Source organism: Phaseolus vulgaris, chromosome 5 (assembly GCF_000499845.2).
Source record: "Phaseolus vulgaris cultivar G19833 chromosome 5, P. vulgaris v2.0, whole genome shotgun sequence".
In the NCBI taxonomy this organism is placed as follows: domain Eukaryota; kingdom Viridiplantae; phylum Streptophyta; class Magnoliopsida; order Fabales; family Fabaceae; genus Phaseolus; species Phaseolus vulgaris.
The window spans coordinates 2,407,521-2,429,776 of NC_023755.2; the positions used below are offsets into that span (position 1 = coordinate 2,407,521).

Below are 22,256 nucleotides of genomic sequence, written 5' to 3' on the forward strand. Positions count from 1 at the left end.
ATATATATTATTTTAAATGCATGCACATGTTTATGATTATAGTTTTTCGTATATTCATAACTCTTACTATTTAAGTTACTATCCTTGACTTATGATTTTTTTATCTCCATTTCAATGATCTTACCATCATCAAGTTTGACAACATTGATGTTTTACAAACACAAATTTATAAGGTTTTGACATTCTACATTGTTGTTACCGTTTCATTTTCCCCTAATCCCTACTTGCTTGGACACTACTAAAATATATGACAAAATGTTGCTTCAGTCATGGTTCTGGTATCATATCTTATATTACTTTGTCAGAGGAAAACCTGTTCAGTATATACATGAATTGTACAGAGGAAATGTGCATAAGGTTCACAGAATTATATAATTACTGGAACACGGTAATAATAGGGAGTTTTCATTGCTCCCTATATAAATATATGGTTGTTACTTTCAACCATCCTATGTCTAGTGTTATATCTCTCTTTATTGCACAATTTTGTCCACTTCAGCTGCTGCGACCACCCTTTTATTGGTATGATTGCAAAGCATTCAAACCATTGGAAAAACTACAGCTGTTGTATACCCAAATCTCACTGTTGGTGTCCAGAAAATACAACAAAACTTGCAGTGGCGTACCTTTGGTTTGATGCAAATCTTCTTCCATTTTGTCTCCATCGAGATGGAAGAGGAACTACCATGGTTCAGAGTTATTACCAAGAAAATTCCTGGCATAAGATGGCCGAGTCCACCCTTGCTCCATCAGGACGAGATTCAAGCGCATCATCAGGTTATTCACAGCATCTTCTTCCAGGCAGCTAAGAGAATTTGATAATAATGTCTCTTGTGTTGATGAATTCTGCAGAAGTTGAATGGGAAAACACCTCAATCAGTTAACTTTGAAAAGCAGTCACATGCATTTCATAGAATTGGAATAGTACCTTTAGTTCCCGGTACTTCTTCAGGTATTCCAGAGACTGCTCATATAATCCACAGTGATAGAGAAGAATGCTGTAATCTCTTAACTCATTTGCATCATTTTTCAACAGAATAAGACGCTCACATGCTGTTTGATAGGGAAAATATTTGGGATCATATCAAAACACAAGAAAGTGTGTTAATTGCTGCTCAATACTGGCCAAATTTGACAGAAGACAAATGCCAAGGAATAATGTCCAACAAACTTTTTAGAATATCCGGAAAACATCTCAAAATATTAATTGTATTTTATGAAATGTTTAGAGTATATCAAATGGTCTCTTGAGTTGTCTCAGATTTCATTATATTTCTTTTTGTTTCCTTGTTTAACAGGACTAGTTGTTTTATCATATTAGTAGGTCTGTGCTTATACTGGTAATTTTTTGGGTTTGAACCGAGAGTATTATTCTCCAACCGATAGTTAGAAACTAATTCTTTTCGAAACGTAAAAACCATCAAATTGAATCTTATCTATCCCAACAAAGTTTTCTCCATTTAAATGTGCAGGAATACAACTCCTAATAATATGCTTAAGGAACCCAGCCAACTGTGCTTAAGTGGATTATGCTAGTAAAATTCCACTATTTGTTGACATAGGACCTTTCAATTGAACGTCTCCATAAAGACTTCTATAAGAAGAAAAATGACATAAGCTTATCCATAAACTAAAAGTAGCTAAATATGCAAGTTAAAAATCTGATTTTGGAGAAACTAATATGAAAAATATTTTATAAATCAGCTTATACATAAACAAATTTTATTTTATGGAGAAAATTTTCATCTTTTCTTATTTTTCTTTTCTATAAATGCTTATGAAGATACTGACCCAAATAGGACCAATATTATTAGTATAAATAGAACAAATGATTCAGTATTTCATATCACATTATCAATATCTAGCATCTCCAGACCTCCTGACTTTTCTCTCTCTAAACAACACTTGTACAACGACTTTAACCAAAACTTAGCAACTGATCTAGAGGGACGGATGGCATGCATAACCAAAACCTTACAATGACTTTACAGCCACTGACACAGAGAACAGAGAAACTGAATCAAATACATACCAGACAAACAACGCCTCATGTCCCCAAAACGCACACTGGTCCAAACACCTCGGTCTAGTCTATGTTGAGCAGCCTTAGCTGATGCAATTTGTGAGCCACTGCAGTTTGACAAACTTTAAAACTAATTCTTATATAAATTAATTACATTAGAGAAAATAAGAGATGAGCATGTCATCGAATAAAGTACCTTTCTCCAACAAAATCAGATCTGTCAACACAGTTAGCAGCAGTTGCTGCCCTTAAGAATAAAGTTTTGGTGTGATCATGTTGAAAAGGCCAGAATGCACGCTTCAGATCATTTAAGATCTGCACATAAGTCAACATAAGTTAAAAAGGCGACTAAAGGTTAAAGCAGCTAAAACAACATAGTAGTTGAGATTGGCATAGATAAGAATGATTCACTTTAACAGAAGATGTAAGAAAAGAAACCTAGAGTGAAAAAAAATAAAAATAAAAGTGCATGCTCCTATGTCCACAGACAAGAATCTGATGTCCAATGTCTAGCATATATTCATGCATCGCACCATTGCTCTTGGACTTTATTACAGATATTACTGGAACAGCCAGCAAGTGGAAAACACACTCCACAAGTCCACAAAAAACCTCAGGAGCATAGAACTTATTTTGCTGTGAGCATGCTTAAAAAAGATGCTTATGCAGCCATGCCCAAGTTGGAGGTTGTCTCCAACCGGTAGAACTTGTGAACTATGATCACTAGGTCACATGGCAGCAATATATTTGTGCCATGGCTCTCCCTCCTAGTTTATGGCACAGGTGAGTTACTGATCTTCAGATTATTGGTTGAAGAGATACAGAGCAAAGTAAAAGGGAATGGAGAGCACACAATCAGAAATTACCTCAACTAATAGGTTTCCTGAAGTCATTATGTGAGCTTGGTCTGACTCCTTGCTTTTTTGCTTATGATAGCCTTTGGGAAGGCTAAGAGCATCATGAGGGAAGAAAATTTCAGCATCAAAATACAAAAGGGTCCACAGACGAAGCATTTTCAGAATTTCTGAGTATATAACCGATAGCATTGCAGCAGATCCTGAACGATGGGTCAAAACCTGCTCAACACATCAAAGTAAATCTATCAAATGCTACCCTTCACAGATTTCTCTTCAGAAACAACCTGTAAAAATGAAATATATATTACCGAGTGGAGATAAAGAGCTCTTGGCTCCATATTTGTATTGGCTCTCCTGAAACCCTATCAACAAGAAAGTGATCAGTAAAAGTCAAGAACATTGAGGTAAAAGGATGAAATTGGTTTAAAAGCATATAATTTAAGAGGAGTGAGAAAAAAGTACAAAATCTATTACAGGCTGTCAATACCGAGTTCTTAACCAGGAAAAAAAAAGATAATTACATATTCTACTTTTCAAGTTTTTCTGACCTGTCACTCATCAAGGTCAACGTAGTATAACACATTTAAACGAACTGATTGAACACCTTTAATGAATTTATTGGTATATATAAGTACTTCATAGTTAATAATACTTTACCCTGCTCCTGATGTGCAGAGAATGGCATTATCATGAACGCAGTGGGCATTCTTATAAAAAATAAATATAAAGTGCACTTCTTAGAAGATATTTGTTAGAGCGTTAGCACAAGTTTACGTTAGCATGGAGAAACACATGGGCAAAACCAGGCTGCAGTCTGCATGTGTATGAAAGTCTTAAAAAAGTTAAATTTAAGTCTAATTTAAACTTACAAAACAGAGTTGCTAAAGTAAGATTAGCACTCACTTGTATACTATAAATTGATCACATCTCTAGTGCATACAAGATCTCCAACACACCTGCTTACATCAAGAACTAGACATCTAGAGGATGGATCTGAAATTGGATGATAATAAAGCCCAACAAATTTGAGTAGGATAAACTCTGAATAATTTTAATACCATCTTTAAAAATAGAATTAAAATCGACTCTTTAAAGGTAAGCTCTGCAGCCACTTATATATACTATAATTTGATTATATTTTTAGTTGATGTAGTATTTTCTCTAGAAAGAAAGAAAAAGATGAGAATAGGAGGAACTGTCCTCACGCAGACTAAAAAATAAAAAGAGGAGGTTGTTAATAGCCAGGACAGTTGTCATGAATGTAGATGGAGTGATTTTGGTATCAGCGCAGAATAGGATAAATGTGAAAAAGAGGCTAGAATTGGGAGGATTTGAAAAGGTGTGGGACATCACAAGACCCCTTTCTATAGGGAAGGTGATTGAGAATTGCAAGGCCGCAAAACGCAAGATGAGTTTGCTTATTATTGCTGCTTGGAGGAGACAAAAGTATCTCAAAAAGGTGGTTCTGTTCCTTTATTTTGGGATGATATATATTGATTAAAACCAATGACCAATGTTTCCTATCTAAGGATGGTGTTTGAGATATTTACAAGTAATTCCACGGTTGAATTACGAGAAATGCAACTATGGCACGATAAAATTGGAACAATTAGGAAACATAATTGTCAGAGAAGTTTGACAGCCAACCTAGGTGGAAGCAATGAAAATTTTGCCTCCTCCTAAAGCAGATTGTCAATGTAATATAAGTCCTAACCTTACGGTAAGTCAGTAGATCAATTGCTCCGATTTTTTAAGATAAACTTCAAAAAAAATATTAAACTCAAAATGTCTGAAATAATAAAGGAACGGAAATCTTTAAATACAAACACAATTAGCATTTATCTGAACTCTTGACATTGCAACTTCTGAATTCTCTCATTCAAGATTTGACTTAAGAAGTCAAACACGGATACGACACGGATATGAAGATACGACTAAATTGAAAATTATAGGATACAGGACACAGCTATATATAAATTAAAATGTAGTAATATATTTTATTATAAAAATCAAGAAAAACATAATGTTTAACTTTTACATTTATTCATCTTAAGTAAAAAATACAACTTCTAATTTTGATTCATCAAGAGATAAGCTAGCAATATCGAGAATTTTATTATCAATTATTCCTAATTTTCTCTTTTCTTTCCAAGTTTTCTTAACATTTTTGTATAATTTTTCATTTAAATGAATCTTTTGAGATTTTGTGTGGAAGATGTTTTTAAACACTGGATCGTGTCTTTTCTGACTTTTCCAGTGTGTCCAGAAAGAGGGTCATTTTCAGCTCATTAAAAAGCGTCCGACACTGCATCGTGCATGCTTCCACCGCATATCTGTGTCCGTGGTGTATCAGATACACTAACGACGTCTTTTTTGCCGTATCCGAGCTTCAGCTAATTACACAAGTTTGAACATTTGTTGCATTTTTAAACCTAAAATGAATCTAACTGCTTGCTTCCATTCAAGCTTCAAAAAACAATTAGAGGTTCTTTTAATAAGCCTGCGGTCGGTTTCTTATGCAGGGTACTTTGCAGCTGTTGTCTTAGAATAATGCTTCAGAACCCTTGAGTGTTATTAGCTAGAGGAAATTATAATGACATCTATTGAGACTTTTTCAGATATCACATAAGACTTTTGTTTTTTTAATGTTTACAGTAACCATCTTCAGACATAACTTGGTAATATTTTTCAGACAATTAAGGAGGGGAGGATTAATGTAATGTAATGTAATGGATAGAGTGTCTATGTATTACTACTAAAAGGGGTCTAGGTCTCTAAAAAGGAGGGGTATTGGCCAAATAAGAAGACGAAAGGCTAGTCAAATGTAATTTACTTGTTAACTATTAGACGTTCACTTATATGAGTCAAGCACATAACTGGGAGCATGAAATCAAAGTACAAACCTTGTGAACATATAGAAATCTCTCGATGCTCTCTAAGAACTTCTCAGGCGACGATTCATATTTGGGGCTGAAGTGAGGACAAAAGTCCATGGAAAGATCATCTAATCTGGTGATGAAATCATCCACGGGAAGTGGAACTGATGAATGTGACACCAAAGAATCATCCTCTGCAGCAATGTAGAGAGCAGTTCTGCCCAAGTCAACACACCTGTTGATACAAATGCTGGTTTCCTTCTCAATATCAGTAAATCTCCCAATTTGTAAGCAGAATTGCTCTCTAGCTTCCTTCTCATGTACCAACAATGCAACAAATGAGAATGAATCCACAACTTCAAAACCCAAAAAAGGTTAAAAAAACAATTTCAAAATGCATCAGCATAAACCATTATGTTGAAAAAAGATAAATAAAATTAAATAATTAGTTATTTGATATACTAAAAATATATATATATATAATTATTTTTTTGAAATATTTGATTTAGTTGATTTGATAAGAAAAATAGAAAAATAAGTAAATTAGATTAAATATTTAGTCATTTAGTAGAGTACAAACACATAAAATATAAAGAAAAGGTATTTAAAAAAAAATGATAATTTCATAAAAGTAAAATTAAGTAGATGAATTAAAATTCTTTTATCTATTTTCTCCTAACCAGACAAACAAAATTTCTCATCCATTCTCTCCTGAAGTCTCTCTTCAATCCAAATCTATGCTAATGGTCTCTATCTCCCTTCCTCTACCTAACAAACAAAACACCGTACAATCAAATCAAACCAGCAAACTTTTCCACACTGCAACTAACGCAAATTTAATAAACAAAAGTAAAGCAAAACTCAACCAAAATTGAATTGGGAAAAGGATGAAAGAAAAACTGAACAGGCAAAGAGATGTTAATGTTTCAGGTAGCTAAATTTGCTGCTTGCAAAGAAAAATTCAGATTAAACATTAACACAAGCTACTGAAACGAAACTCAAATTCCAATTACAAAACAACAGCGAGTTTGATCGTTGATTCGGTGATTACTCTGGCGTGTGTGGTGTCGATTCCGGAAGCGTTGAGAGCGTCGTGCAGAACGAAGTTGAGGTCGCCGGCGATGTGGCGTTGGGCACTGGAATTGGAATCGACGTGACAGAGAAGGCGAGAGGAGGAAAAGGGGCAAAACTGGGATTTAGAAAATATGGAAGCTATGGAAAGAGGAGTGGGCGAGAGCGTGAAAGAGCGCATGTTTGTTGTGAGTTTCAGTTTCTGAGCAGTTTTCACTCACATTCATAACTAATTAACGAAACCAGATAAAATAAAGACAAATAAAATCATAACAAACTAGACAAAAATTTGGAGAACCAGAAAAACGTGTCGTAATCGTGATGGCGGGAACTGAAACTTTAATGCTAGATTCATGAACTAGAAATAAATTATTAGAATAAAAATTAATTTTAAAGATAAAATATATTAATTAAATTAGATATTATTTCATAAATTAAATTATTAACATTTAATTTTTATTAATTATTATTATTAATAAATAATTAATTATAATTTTTATTTAATAATTTGTTTATAGTATAAAAAATAAAATATTTAATTAAAGAAAAAATGGTATTACAAATCCGATAGGGGTGATAAGATAGACCCAACACAAATATTCGCTAGGATAGGTTTGATGAGGTGAAGTTTGCATCCACTTATATACTATAAAAGGATCTAATCTCTAGTTGACTGGGATGTTCAATAAATGGATTTGGAGATTATGAGTTTTTTTTTTATTGTTTTAGGAGATAAAATGATAAATATAAGTTTTATATAGGTAGATTATTTTAAAATGTGTATAAGAAGTTTATTTAAATGAGTTAAAATTGCTAAAAAAAGTATGATTTTTTTTAATTCAATAAAATAGGAATGATTGTAGCCACATATATTTTGACAAGATAGTGAGAGATGAATGATTTTGGTAATATCTAGTTTGTTGTTGAGAGAAGATAAAATATACATGGATGTGCAAAAACTGCGGATTCTCTACAATGGGTCTTTACAAAAGCTGCTTCTAATCGTTTTCAAAATATCCATTCTATAATTATTAGTTTTCATAGGAGAATTTAGTTTGATAATATCTTTATGACGTTTTCTGCAAAAGGAGCTCCTCCTTTTTCTTTACTTTTCTCTTCTATTTTTTTTTCTTCCTAATACTTATGTATTTCAAAAATTACATCATCATAGATGATAAATTAGATGAGGGGTTGGGACGCTTAAGCTAGAATTGTCTCTTGAGCTAGCCTAAAAAAACTTCTTTTATTTCTTTTTTTTTTCTTCGTGTCATTTTAATGATTTGAATTATGCATGAATTATTTTTTTCTTATGCAAAGTATACATTTGTTTGTAAATTCAAATGATTTGTGAAAGTTAAATGTTGTGTATACATATACGTATACATATATACATATGTATATACGTATACATACATATATATATATATATACGTATACATATATATATATATATATATATATATATATATGAGTGATATTGTATCATTAATTGAATTGAGTAATTTCTAAATGATATGGATTATTGTGAATGATGAAAGATGTATGAAATTAAAATATATGTGTAATTGATTTGAGAAATTTTAAATAATGTATGAGTGATTAATATACATTGTGTGTGAATGATAAGTATTGTATCTGAGTGATGGAAGCTTGTATGAAAATTGATGTCATACATTTAGGATAATGTATGAGATGTTATCTAATGGTACATTAAGAATGAAAAGCCTATATTTTAACTATATTTTAACAAAGATCTTCTACCTTCACTGATGATCTAAGTAACGTAGACTAAGATATCAGGTGGTGAGAAACTAAAGAAGGAGTCCCTACACACTGTGACTCACAGAGACACGTGATATTGGATGTTTGGACTTACCTTGATCATACATGAGTGTATTAGATGTTAGTCCCTAATAGGGGCATACTTAATGAGTCTTTCAGAAGACGATAAATCTCTATGCAATCATTATGATTGAAATGAAATTAAAAGTACTTTAGAAGGAAAGCAAGGTATTGTAAGGCAAATGGATCTATGAGTAGTCAGTATGAGTGAAATAAAAATGATAGTTGATGATGGAATTGGAACGTATTTAGATTGTGATGATTTGTATTGACTACTATATGACTAGTGAAAAAAAATAAAAAATGAAATTATTTAAATGAATGATTAATCTAATTGATTATTCTTACTTATATTTTTGTATGTTAGAATTTTTTTTTTGTTAGCTTACCCTTACATGTATAGTTTGTGTATGCAATGACGATATGTACATGAGCAGATATATGTGTATGTGCAAGAGAGACTCTGAAAAAGAATGAAGATTATTATTTTATTTTATTTCCTTTTGTAAAATGTTTTGTGTATTTTAGAGTGTTACACCCTATATTTTTAAAACATTCAAAATGGTCTCAACTTCTTTTAGGAAGAATTTAATGTGGTTCGTTTGGTTAGATTTCTCTCATTATAATAGATTCACCTTAGCGGGATTCTAAAATTTCACTTTTGAATTATATGTGTTGTTATCATATTAAATCGCTTTTAAAAAAAATGAGACCATCACATTGAATTGTTTTAGAAAGATGAGACCACCCTAAAATTTCTAAAAAAAGTTCGGACCAAATTGAACTTCCTAAAAACTGATGGGATCATATTGAATTTTCTAAAAAAAGTTTTTGTATAATTTTGATTTTTTAAAAAATATAAAATAAAAAAGTTGAGTCCAAAAAGATATTTAAGCCTTGTACTTTTGTATTCTAGATGTTTGAATTTAAGATTTAGTCATTAAACTCTAGTATCATTCAAATCTATAATTAGTTAGTATGAGTTTCTAATATTGTAAAATCCTGAGTTACCTTATCAAATATTTATGTCATGATGTTTAATTACGAAATGTTTTCTTAATCATACTATTATATCACAAAATTTTATCCCTTCATATAAGGATTTTCAAATATTTACATCATCAAACAAAACATTAAAGAACTAAAAGGAAATCCCATCATCTTCACTCTGATGTCTCAAAACCTGCAACATCCTTTACTCACGCGCAATCACGCGCAATACACGATCGTTGCAGATTTTTAAAGAGAACAACACCAACAAGAAAGTAGGGTAAACCCCCAATAAAAATTTTGATTTTGACTAATCCAATAACAATCACATGAATCATCACACTTCGTTCATTCCAAATATATCAAAACACCAAGTGTCTGTAAATATTTCATGTTTCACATCTCTCCTTCCAGAAATCTATTGTCATAGTTCAATATCACTCACATCAGAAATTCACTGCCATCCACACACAAACATTTGACTCTACTTTTGGAAGACTCATTCATCGATTCAAACTCATAGATTTACATCTATCATGCTACCCTGCTATGAAATGTACTCATCTATTCACATAAGAATATCAGTACCAAATCACTTCATATGACATCATTAATTCATATGATCTGTTAGACCAAATTATTTTTCAAACAATAGACAAAGTCAGCTGAACCTCCTTCGACTCTCACCACCTGAATATCTTCATCTATATGATTCTAATATATCAATATTATCAAGATATCCTTTTCTAGACAAATCTCTAACCAATGCGTATCCTAACCAATCTTAAGATTGTATTTCCTTTCCTAAAAATACCATGTCTCAATCATATTTCACATGATTCATATTTCATTTCATTCATCAATATATTATTTCATCATACAAAAATTTATACTTTTAACACTGTTAGAAAATATCAATAATAGTCACATAATATTAAATTTCATAAACCAATTCAATAACTGAGTGTACGAAATTTGGCTAAGCGGATTTGAGGTTGAGAGCACCCCAAAATTGTAGCTCGAATCCACTGAGCACGGGGAAATTTCGCTATGCGAATTTGAGGCTAAAATTTGCTTTAATGCAGAAAAAAATGTGATGCGAATTTGGGATTGAGAGAACCCCAAATTTGCATGTCCAAATCCGCTGAGCTTATGAAAATTCTATTGAGCAGATTTGAGACTAAGTGCAAGTATACCTTCTTTTAAAATCTAATTTGTGAAGTAAAAATCTCTATTTAACTTCATAATTATACCACAATTCAATTTAAATCATCAACCAGTTATCCAATTTGTTTAAAACTTTCAATCATTTTCATAAATTTACATATTGAAAAAGAATACTAACTTCCCTTATCTGAAGAACTTGTCTCCAAAGAGATTTCCAAAATCACCAATAGGATTACTTCAAAATCTAGGAACTTAGAAAAAGTTATGCAAACATAACAAAATCTCAATATGTGGTAAATCAAGTTGAGATAATCACTTTTCTCAACTGGTCTCACCAAGATTGATAATAGAAACATGGGAAAAAAATCGAGAACCATGAATCTTTTGAAAAAAAGGAACTTTCTTTATTTAAAAATCTAATAAGGTGAAAGTGATAATTGGTTCCTCAATTATGGTGAGATACAATCAACTTTTAAAATAGATAAGATTTGGAAGGAGAAAAATGAAAAAAGAGGAAGAAAGAATAAAAAAGAAAAAAAGAAAAGAAAATGACACTGGATGAAGCTAGCAACTATGTTTGTGTTTTAGGGGTACTTAAGCTTTATTTATTTTTAAGACGGTTAAAAATATGATTTAATTCATTATTTATGAGGATAATTTTTTTTTTTTGGATATTTTTAAATAAAAGTAAGATGATTTTTTTTTATAAATTTAAATTATTTTAAATATTAATTATTTTACAAAATATATTTATATTAGTTTTTCTAAATTTAAATTTTTATTGTTTGTATAAATTACTTTTAGGTTATAAAAAAAATATTTTCCTTTTTTTTCATCTTGTTCTCTTATAAGTGTTTATAAATAGATTTATCCAAAGATGTATAATCATGATTATATAAGATTTATTAAATTTACAAAATAAATTTATGATTATTTTAAAAATATTATTTTTATTTGTATTAATATTTTGTTGAAACCGTGTTAGAAATATATTATAAATCTAAAACATATGTGTTGTAAAAAATTGTCTAAGATATAAACATTATATCCAAGATTAGCAAGCAGAATTACACTACACTACAAGAAAATTATGAAATAGAAATCAATTTTTAGAGACCAAAATAATTAGTTGCAATAGTAACTAAATTAGAGATATTTTAGAAACTAAAAAAAATTGGTTTCTAAATTAGTTAAAACCTTGGTTGCTAATTATATACCAATTTAGAAACTATTTAACAATAATGGAAACTAATTTAGAAATCAATTTTTTTTAGTTTCCAAAATGGTATACTATTGCAACTAATAATTTTGGTATCTAAAAATTGGATTCTATTCCATGATTTTCTTGTAGTGCTAATTGACAGCTAAACTAACAGTAAAATGAAATGAGGGTTTTTTTTTTTACTTATTTTTGGCAAAAAGCACTCACATAAACTGTCTCCACAATCCCATTTCTAAAATGAATAATCAGTTAGCAACTGGGTTTATGAGATGCAACGATTTCAGAGTAACTTAGTACGATTTCAGAGTAACTTAGTACCATGACCACAAATATATAGAGTTTTGTTATTACTATTTATCCCTAAAATTCTTCTGGCAATGCCTTTGTAAATTTAAATTCCGGTTTAACATAGATGATGACATTATAGTTCTATACGAGATTCAAGCGAGTTAAGTCCTCACTTGTAAACAATAAGGGGCTATGGTGATGTTTAGCCTCTCCTTTTTGCTTTTCTTCTCTTAAAAGAGTAGAAGTTATGTGGAAACTATATTTGTTTGTATTTATGTTCTTATAAAAAATTGGAAAAATCTCATTACTTTCTTAAATTTTCTAAAATTGTTGCTAATCTAGGTTGATCATGTCGTGTAATTTTCGATTTTTTAGTTAGAGTACTTTTTAAAAAAAATATTTCGATATTTAAGTCAGAATTCGATATGAGATAGGTAAATGTAATAAATATTATTTAATTTGTAAATGTATCTATTTATAGGACCGTAATCAGTCTTTAACACTAAGTCAAGATTAAAGTAAGTTATTGAATTAATCTTCAGATTTTAGATAAGATTTCGTATCGTGATTATGTTAATCATTTTGTATTAAAAGATATTTGTGTGATCCATAATAACTATATCAATCACGTTATTCAAAAAGTATTTAGTCAATGATCTTGATGGAGACTCTCTCAAAATCGTACAATATAATTTGCATAACTGGAAACCCCTTGTGTTTTTCTTTGATAGACAAATAATAGAATTTCGTCCAATAAAATGAACGAATTATAAATCTCCAAAATAATAGATAAAAATATTGCAAATAGAACCATTGCAACACCGAATAGTTGCACTTATTTGCTAACTAAAAGAAGAACATGAAATACGGAAAAGACATCAACAAGAATGCAACACCCTAACATTAGTTGTTTAATGTTGCACTCCCATGTGATATTTTAGGGCGCTGCAAAGGCAAAAGATATCTGAGATTTTAGGATATATATATTAATTTGACTATATTTAGAATTCATTTATAATAAGTTTAGAGATAATTTCTTTAAAAAACCAAAACTAATTTGTGAGATTTCCAATAAAAAAAAATAGGTTCTCTTATCTGAACTTGTGTGAATCATTTGTTTATACTATTTTCTTATTTATCTATATTAATTAAAATTAAAAAATATTATTTCGTTTAATTTACAGTATCTGGAACAATTTCACCTATACAATATTTTTCTTTAAAGAGAAATATAAAACAACAAATACGATTAGAGGAATATATTGAAAGACTTATTTTATTCATATCTCCTCAAATTTAAAGATATGTTACACATATAAAAAAAATAAGAAAGAATATATATATATATATATATTTTATTTTTTTTAGACCTTGGTGCTTTGTCTGAGTTCTTCTGATCATGGATGAGTAGGATCACCATAATTGTAGTTTCGTGGAACATCATAAAGAAGGTGTCCATCTTAAAAGTTCCAAAACATTTGTAATTGAATAAATCAGTATATAATTAATACACATAAAATATTGAGAAAAAAGAACACAAATAATGAAAATAAAAAGTTATAGAAAGAAAAGTTGTTGTTAGACATGGTGGGTTACTTACGTGGTTTGTGAGGATCTGAATTCCAAAGGGGTACCCTTGCTGTGGCCATTTTCATTGATAAAAGAACCACAACTACCAAAATCATCTTCATCAAAACCTTCTTACACTGACCCATCTTAGAAGGAAAAAGAAAATACAAATATGTGAGAATATAGGATGGAAACTACATATTTATATATGAATAGAGAGAGGAATCCATGTTAAGAAAAATGCTATTCCACAACCTCTCAATTTCATCATTAATTTCGTTCATAATTATTGAAGGACTGATATGTATGACTTTGAAAACAATGGAGGATCATGTGTTATATTTATAAAAAAAAAAAATTGATGAGTTTATAAAGGTTAGTGTGTTTAAAAGTCAAAATAAATAAATAAAAGACTGACACAAAATCGGAAGATTCTCAGAAATTAATGGTTTTGTGTAAAGGGTTTTCATACATACAAGTTAGGGTGATAGTGAGTTGGGATGAGTTAAACGTGTTTAAGAATTGAATCATATTTAAAAAATGAAAAATAATTGATAAATTTTTTATGATATTTTAATTTTTAATTTTAATATCTTAGAAAGACAAATATTTATAAATGTATATATTGATTAAAAACTTTAAAATAGTATTTATTATTTATATATATTAAAGTAAATTATGAAATAAAATTTAGATTAAAATTTATAAATGTATGATATGGATGAAATATAATATTTTTCTATGGATAGTTATATCACATAAATTATCATGCACCAATTATCTTAATTTAGAAAACTAGCATGTTCATACTTAAATCACGTTGTTTCTTCTTAAATGATAAGAAGCAACAGTATATGAAAACGAGAGAGCTGAAGAATTGTAATAAGACTTTATACAAAACCTAAAAAAAGCGTCGTTATACATGTTTTAACATTTTCAAAAGAATAACTTCTTTATATTTATATTGTATATACATTTTATATACCTTTTCATTAACTTCTCACATCTTTTATAAAACTTATTTTACTCATTTACATAATTTTCTCCTCCTATCTAAATCTAGATTCCTAAGAAAAATTAATATGTTGCAATTTAACAATTAAACTAAAATAATTTCATTGAAATCAATCTAACACATTATTATACCGTCTACTATCAAATAGACGATAATATAGACAAGAATAAATGATCATAAATTCTCTTCCAACGATCCAATAGTAAATTGAGTTAATATAGTGTTTAAAATTTATCTGCAATTAAAAGAATTAGATATAACAATGAAAATATAAAGGAATTTAGGATAATTCTGCCAAAAAATAAAGTAGAGATTATAAAATAGTAAAAGAAAGCAAATAATTCTCTAGTTTATTCATAAATGAATTTATTAGTGATTTTTTTAAGAGTTTAACTCTTTCAACCCTCACATAGTGTCAAGCTTAACTAAACATACTTCAATCAAATTTAATAGAATCTTATCAATAAAATAAGTGTCCACTAATGTATTCACTAGTTCCAATATCTACTTATTGGATGTTTATCTTCTACCTCTTGAATTAAGTAAATAAAAAATTGATTAAGACTAAGTATTAAAGGATATAAATACCAGAGTTATAGAAGGATCATAATATTAATTGGGTGTCTTTTTTAATTATTAGTTGTTTCTCTTTATAGAGGAGAATAATTTGGTGTCTTTTCTAATTATCAGTTGTTTCTCTTTATAGAGGTGATAAACCTTTATTTTGTCTTGTGTGTTATGATTCTAGTATTTAATTATTGATTCTTTTCCTCTTTAGTTAAACCTATAATGAGTGTACTACTTGTATATATTCAGACCATTTGTTTTGATTTGAATAACAAGAAAAAAAAGAGATATTCATTCTCATATCCTTTGTCTTCAGTCTACTCTTTTGTTCATCTCTGTTCTATTTTGTAATATGGTATCAGAGCTCTGATTAGAGCTCTGGTTAGAGCTCTGATTAGAGCTCTGGTTAGAGCTCTGATTAGAGCTCTGGTTGCTACATTTATCTATGGGTGAAGTTGTTGATCCTACACAAGATCTTTGTTCACCTTACCATGTTAGTTTATCAGATAATTCATCCTTGAATAGAGTTTACTCTCTCATTACACAACAAGAGAGGCAAGTTTTTGGTGATCAATCCAAGGCAATGATTGCTACTAGCAAAGGAGATTATAATAACAATGCTACGACCTATAACATGGGTGGTGGATATGGAAAAGGAAGCTATGGAGGAGGATATACTTCCGAAAGTTGCAGTTATTGTGGAAAGACAGGGCATACCATTGATATATGCTATAAAAAGCGTGGTTTCCACCTTATTTCAAATTTAAAAATCAGAACCATCATCAAAGTCATGCAGCCTTTCACAATACAAATTTTAACAATAATGAGCAGAATCATGAAGGTTCAAAGTCAGAAGTGGAGTCTCAACAAATTGGTTTTACTTCTGAGCAGTATCAAACATTGTTAGCTCTTTCACATCAGGTCAAATCCAGTGACAATGTTTCTAGTCAAGTCTCTGTTATTCCTTCCAACATGACAACACAAACTGGTAATAACTCTATTTCTTCTTCTAGTTCTTGGATTATTGATAGTGGTGCTACTGATCACATTTGTTCATCCTTAACTTACTTCACTTCGTATCATCAAATTGATCCTATTTATGTCAAATTACCAAATGGAAATCAACTCATTGCCAATTATTCTGGAAGTGTTTTTCTCAATCAAAATCATGTCATAAACAATGTTTTGTATATTTCTTGCTTCACTTTTAATCTTCTTTCAATAACAAAATTGGTTGATAGACTATCTTGTGTTCTTACCTTTGATTCTAATGGTTGTCACATTCAAGACAAAAACTCCTTGAAAATAATTGGTTCTGCTAAGATGCAAGATAGACTTTATATACTCAGGATCCCATCTTACCAGAAATTTCAAATTAAACCCCTTGAATCTACACACATCATCAATACTGTTAATGTCAGTGCTAGTGATGTAGAAACCCTTTGGCATTTCCGATTAGGTCATATTTCAAATAAATGTATTGATATTATCAAGAATAAATTTCCTTTTGTTAAATATAACAAATCTTTTGTTTGTGATGTTTGTCATTTTGCAAAGCAAAAAAGACTTTCTTTTCCTACTAGTACATCTAAATCGGAAAAATGTTTTGATTTGATTCATGTGGATATTTGGGGACCATACTCAATACTGTCAATTCATGGCCATAAATATTTTTTGACCATAGTTGATGACTATTCGAGGTACACATGAATTTGTCTTTTGAAACAAAAATCTGAAGTTGTTAAGGTTTTGGAACATTTTGTTATTTTTGTTCAAACACAGTTTGAGACAACAATAAAAATAATAAGAAGTGATAATGGAACTGAGTTTGTCATGACTAATTTTTTTGTCAGTAAAGGAATAATACATCAAACATCATGTGTCAATACTCCACAACAAAATAGTGTAGTTGAAAGGAAACATGGTCATTTATTAGATGTAACAAGAGCTCTTATGATACAATCTCATTTACCCAAAATTTATTGGTCATATTCTATGATACATGCTGCGCATATTATAAACATGCTTCCCACACCTGTTTTAAACTATTCTTCTCCTCATGAAATGCTTTTCAAAACTGATGCAGATTTTAATGGATTAAAGGTGTTTGGTTCTTTATGTTATGCTAGCAGTTTGTCAACAAATAGAAGAAAATTTGATCCAAGAGCATCAAAATGTGTTTTTATTGGTTGTCCAAGGGGGACAAAAGGATATATTTTGTTGAATATTCAATTAAGAGAAACTTTTGTGTCTAAGGAATGTTGTCTTTTATGAACATGTTTTTCCATACCAAAGGGTTCAAGATACTAGTAATGAAACTAACAGTCCCAATATTGATGATCAAATTTTGTTTGCTGAAGATCAATCTGTCTTAAGTCAGCCATCACAAGTCATTCTTGCACCTTGTGATAATACACCTTGTGATAATGTTGAAAATAGCAGTGATAATAATTGCGAGTCACAAATTGAGGTTTCAGACGTAGATTGTTCCCATATAGACCAAAACCTCAATGAAAATCATGATATAGAACAAAGTTCTGAATCAGATCCATCTGTCCGAATGAGCACAAGAATAAAAAGACCACCTGAGTATTTAAAGGATTATCATTGTAATCTTAATGTTTCCAGTACATCTTCAAGAGTTAAATATCCTTTGAATTCTGTTTTGTCTTATAGCAATTTATCACCTTCTTACAAATCTTTTGTTATGTCTCTTTCTTCACATGTTGAGCCAAACACTTATTCTGAAGCTGTGAAACATGACTGTTGTAGAAAAGCTATACAATGTGAGATATCTGCTTTAGAGTCAAATCAAACTTGGGAGATTGTTCTTCTGCCTAAAAACAAAGCTGCCATAGGTTGCAAATGGGTATTCAAAATAAAATATAAGGCTGATGGGATAATTGAAAGGTATAAAGCAAGGTTAGTGGCAAAGGGATATACACAAACAAAAGGCATTGACTACCTTGATACTTTCTCTCCAGTAGCAAAGATGACCACCATAAGGTTGCTTCTTTAGCTTCTATTTATAATTGGGAATTGAAACAATTAGACATAAACAATGCCTTTTTACATGGAGATTTGAAAGAAGATGTATACATGGTTGCTCCTCCTGGATTGACTTCTATTCCACCAGGAAAATTTTGTAAACTAAAAAAGGCTTTATATGGTCTTAAGCAAGCTAGCAGAGAATGGTTTGCCAAACTGTCATCATTTTTGCTTTCTATGGGATATATTCAATCTATGAATGATCATTCCTTGTTCATTAATTCTTCTTAAGGATCTTTTACAACATTATTGGTATATGTGGATGATATAATATTGACAGGAAATGATAAAGAAGAGATTGCTCGAATCAAACAAGCCTTGAATCAGACATTCAAGATTAAAGATCTTAGGAATTTAAGATACTTTCTTGGTCTAGAAGTAGCAAGAAGTAAGACAGGAATAATGGTAAATCAAAGGAAATATGCATTGGAATTATTAACAAATGCAGGTCTTTTAGCCTGCAAATCTGCACCCACTCCTATTGATAATCATGAGAAATTCTCTTCTACTGGAAGTGTTCCTTTCACAGATATTCAAGCCTACAGAAGATTGATTGGAAGACTTATGTATCTCACTAATACCCGACCTGACATAACATTTTCTGTGCAACAACTTTCTCAATTTCTTGCTAAGCCTACAATTGTTCACTATAATGCAGCGATTAGAATTCTCAGATATATCAAAGGGGCTCCAAGTCTTGGTCTATTTTTCTCTTCCACTACCTCTATTCATCTGAAAGCCTTTTGTGATAGTGATTGGGGCACCTGTAGTGATTCAAAACAGTCAGTGACTGGTTTTAGGGTGTATCTTGGGAATTCTCTCATATCTTGGAAATCAAAGAAGCAAGGAACAATATCAAAGAGTTCTTGTGAAGCTGAATACAGGGTAATGACCACTGTTACATGTGAAATTCAATGGCTAACTTATCTTCTTCAAGATTTCAAAGTTTCTTTTGAGCAACCATCTCTTTTATACTGTGACAATGACTCAACAAGATACATTGTAGCAAATCCAGTGTTTCACGAGCGTACAAAACATATAGAAATAGATTGTCATGTGGTTCGGGAAAAATTAAAGAAGGGTCTCATCCATTTGCTTCCCATTTCCACCACAGAGCAACTGGCTGATATTTATACCAAAGTTTTAAGTCCTCAATCTTTTAAGAATATTTGTTCCCAGCTGGGTCTCATCAATATTTGCTCCCCAGCTTGTGGCGGGGTATTAAAGGATACAGATACCAGAGTTATAGAAGGATCCTAATATTAATTGGGTGTCTTTTCTAATTATCAGTTGTTTCTCTTTATATAGGAGAATAATTTTGTGTTTTTTCTAATTATCAGTTGTTTCTCTTTATAGAGGTGAATAACCTTTATTTTGTCTTGTGTGTTATGATTTGAGTATTTAATTATTGATTCTTTTCCTCTTTAGTTAAACCTATAATGAGTGTACTACTTGTATATATTCAGACCATTTGTTTTGATTTGAATAACAATAAAAAAGATATATTCATTCTCATATCCTTTGTCTTCAGTTTACTCTCTTTTGGTCATCTCTATTCTATTTTATAATACTAAGCGAATTAGCAAGAACTCCAATTAAGAAAAATAATTGAATTCTCAACAAACGTTCAAAAACAATTCTTTTGACAGAAACCAAATTTCAGAATACGATAAAACAAAATTTGTTATCGATAGTTTAAGAATAAAACTTTATTGAATAAAAACCTCAAAATTCATTGTAGAATCACAATAGAATCAATCCCAAGAAGTTTAGTCTTTCATCGGAGGCAAAATGAAAAGATTATAAAGAAAAAAAAACGAAAACTAAAAAAACCCTAATGCTTTATTTTTCGAACGTTGTTGTGAAGTTTGATGATTTCTCCTTAAAACTTGTATCTTTTTATAGATTTCTTTGCTCCAAGGATCTCGTAAAAATATTTCAGTTCAGATCTTGTTCAAAGTTTCTCAGTTTCCAACATTCCAAAATTCTTGAATTTTATTTCGAGTTTTATCGTGATTTTGTTTCTTCCAATTTTGTAGAATGTTTGTTCCAATTTTATTTATAAGATATTGTAGATTTTATATTTTCTAATTCTTCTCCTCGTATTTTGTTTTCTATTTTGATTCAAAGAAACAACTTGAACTTTCAGGTCTTCAGATCACTTATATAGGTATAATCATCTACTCTAGAAACACAAAATTAACAGAAAAAATAGTTAAGATCCAAATAAACCTAAGAATATCAATTAAAACAATTAAATTATTCATGATTACAGTTCAAGAATCTACTATTAAAATTTTAAAGTATGAATAAAAATATCTTCATGATTAATAAAATAATGATATCAAAAAATTTTAATGTAGGAAAACCTCCTCAAGTCGAGAAGTAAAAACTCCCGGAACCTAGTTTAAAAGATTTATCCGTTGTGAAAGTAGATTATAATATTTGTTTTCCCCCCTCTATGAGGATAACACCTAATCTCGGACAACTAGGATGAAATACAATGTCTTTCTAATCTCTTATTAAGATTTCTAGTCTTATTAGGATGAATATTAATTCTCTCATTTACTCTCTAGGTGCTCTTCTCACTTGCTTGTCTTTATATTCCTACAAGTCTTGTAAAAAATTTCTAAGTTAAAAGTCTTGTAAAAAATTTCTAAGTTAAAAGTCTATTCTTATTTTAGAAATTGATTTTGAAACTTAACTTAATTTTATAAAATTGAATTTTAAATTAATTAATTATGTATATATTAATTTGATTATATTTAGAATTTATTTATAATAAGTTTAGATCTAATTTAGTTTTAAAAAACCAAAACTAATTTGTGAGATTTCAAATAAAAAATAGGTTCTCTTATGGTTTGGAAATAATAAGTAGATAAAAAAAATTATTATGGGTTCTCTTATTTTGCTTTTAAATTTTAATATCTTATAAGAACAAATATTTATAAATATAACAGTTAAAAAAACTTAAAAATAATAATTTATTACATATATACATTAAAGTAAATTATGAAATAAAATTTAGATTAAAATGTATAAATATATGATATTGATGAAGTGTAATTTCGAACCATTATTTTTTAATAATGATTACAAACTGATGGCATAATCCGTGAGATATTATCATTTCTAATTAATATTCTTCTATAGATACTTATATCACATAAAAATTATCATGCACCAATTATCTTAATTTAGAAAACTATCATGTACATATTTGAAACACGTTGTTTCTTCTTAAATGATGCATTTTTTTTTTGTCTTGATAAGAAGCAACAGTATATGAAAACGAGAAAGCGAAAGACTTGTAATAAGACTTTATACAAAAGCTATACGTTATGCATGTTTTAACATTTTCAAAAGATGTTGACTTGATAAAGCAGGAATAACTTCTTTATATTTATATTGTATATACATTTTATATACCTTTTCATTAACTTCTCACATCTTTTATAAAACTTAGTTTAGTCATTTACTTCATTTTCTCCTCCTATCTAAATCTACATTCACAAAAAAATCAATATGTTGTAATTTAACAATTAAACTAAAATGATTTCACTGAAAACAGTCTAACACAGTATTAGACCGTCTAATATCAAATAGATGATAATATATATATAAGAACATATGATCATAAATTCTCTTCCAACAATCTAATTGTAAATGTAGTTAGTATAGTGTTCAAAACTTATTTGCAACTAAAAGAATTAAAAATAAC

At 29.7% G+C, this 22,256-nt stretch overlaps 1 protein-coding gene across 1 annotated transcript; it reads right to left on the reverse strand.

The window, feature by feature from the left end:
- Positions 1-273: 273 nt before the first annotated feature.
- On the reverse strand, positions 274-7,160 carry LOC137834792 (uncharacterized). Its single transcript, XM_068642983.1, has 8 exons — positions 6,808-7,160; positions 5,784-6,068; positions 3,189-3,242; positions 2,890-3,099; positions 2,220-2,338; positions 2,033-2,130; positions 929-1,053; positions 274-846 (listed from the first exon to the last, which is right to left on the reverse strand). The coding sequence occupies exons 1-8, from the start codon at positions 7,006-7,008 to the stop codon at positions 682-684; spliced, it is 1,257 nt and encodes a 418-aa protein (XP_068499084.1). The 5' UTR covers positions 7,009-7,160; the 3' UTR covers positions 274-681.
- Positions 7,161-22,256: the final 15,096 nt, after the last annotated feature.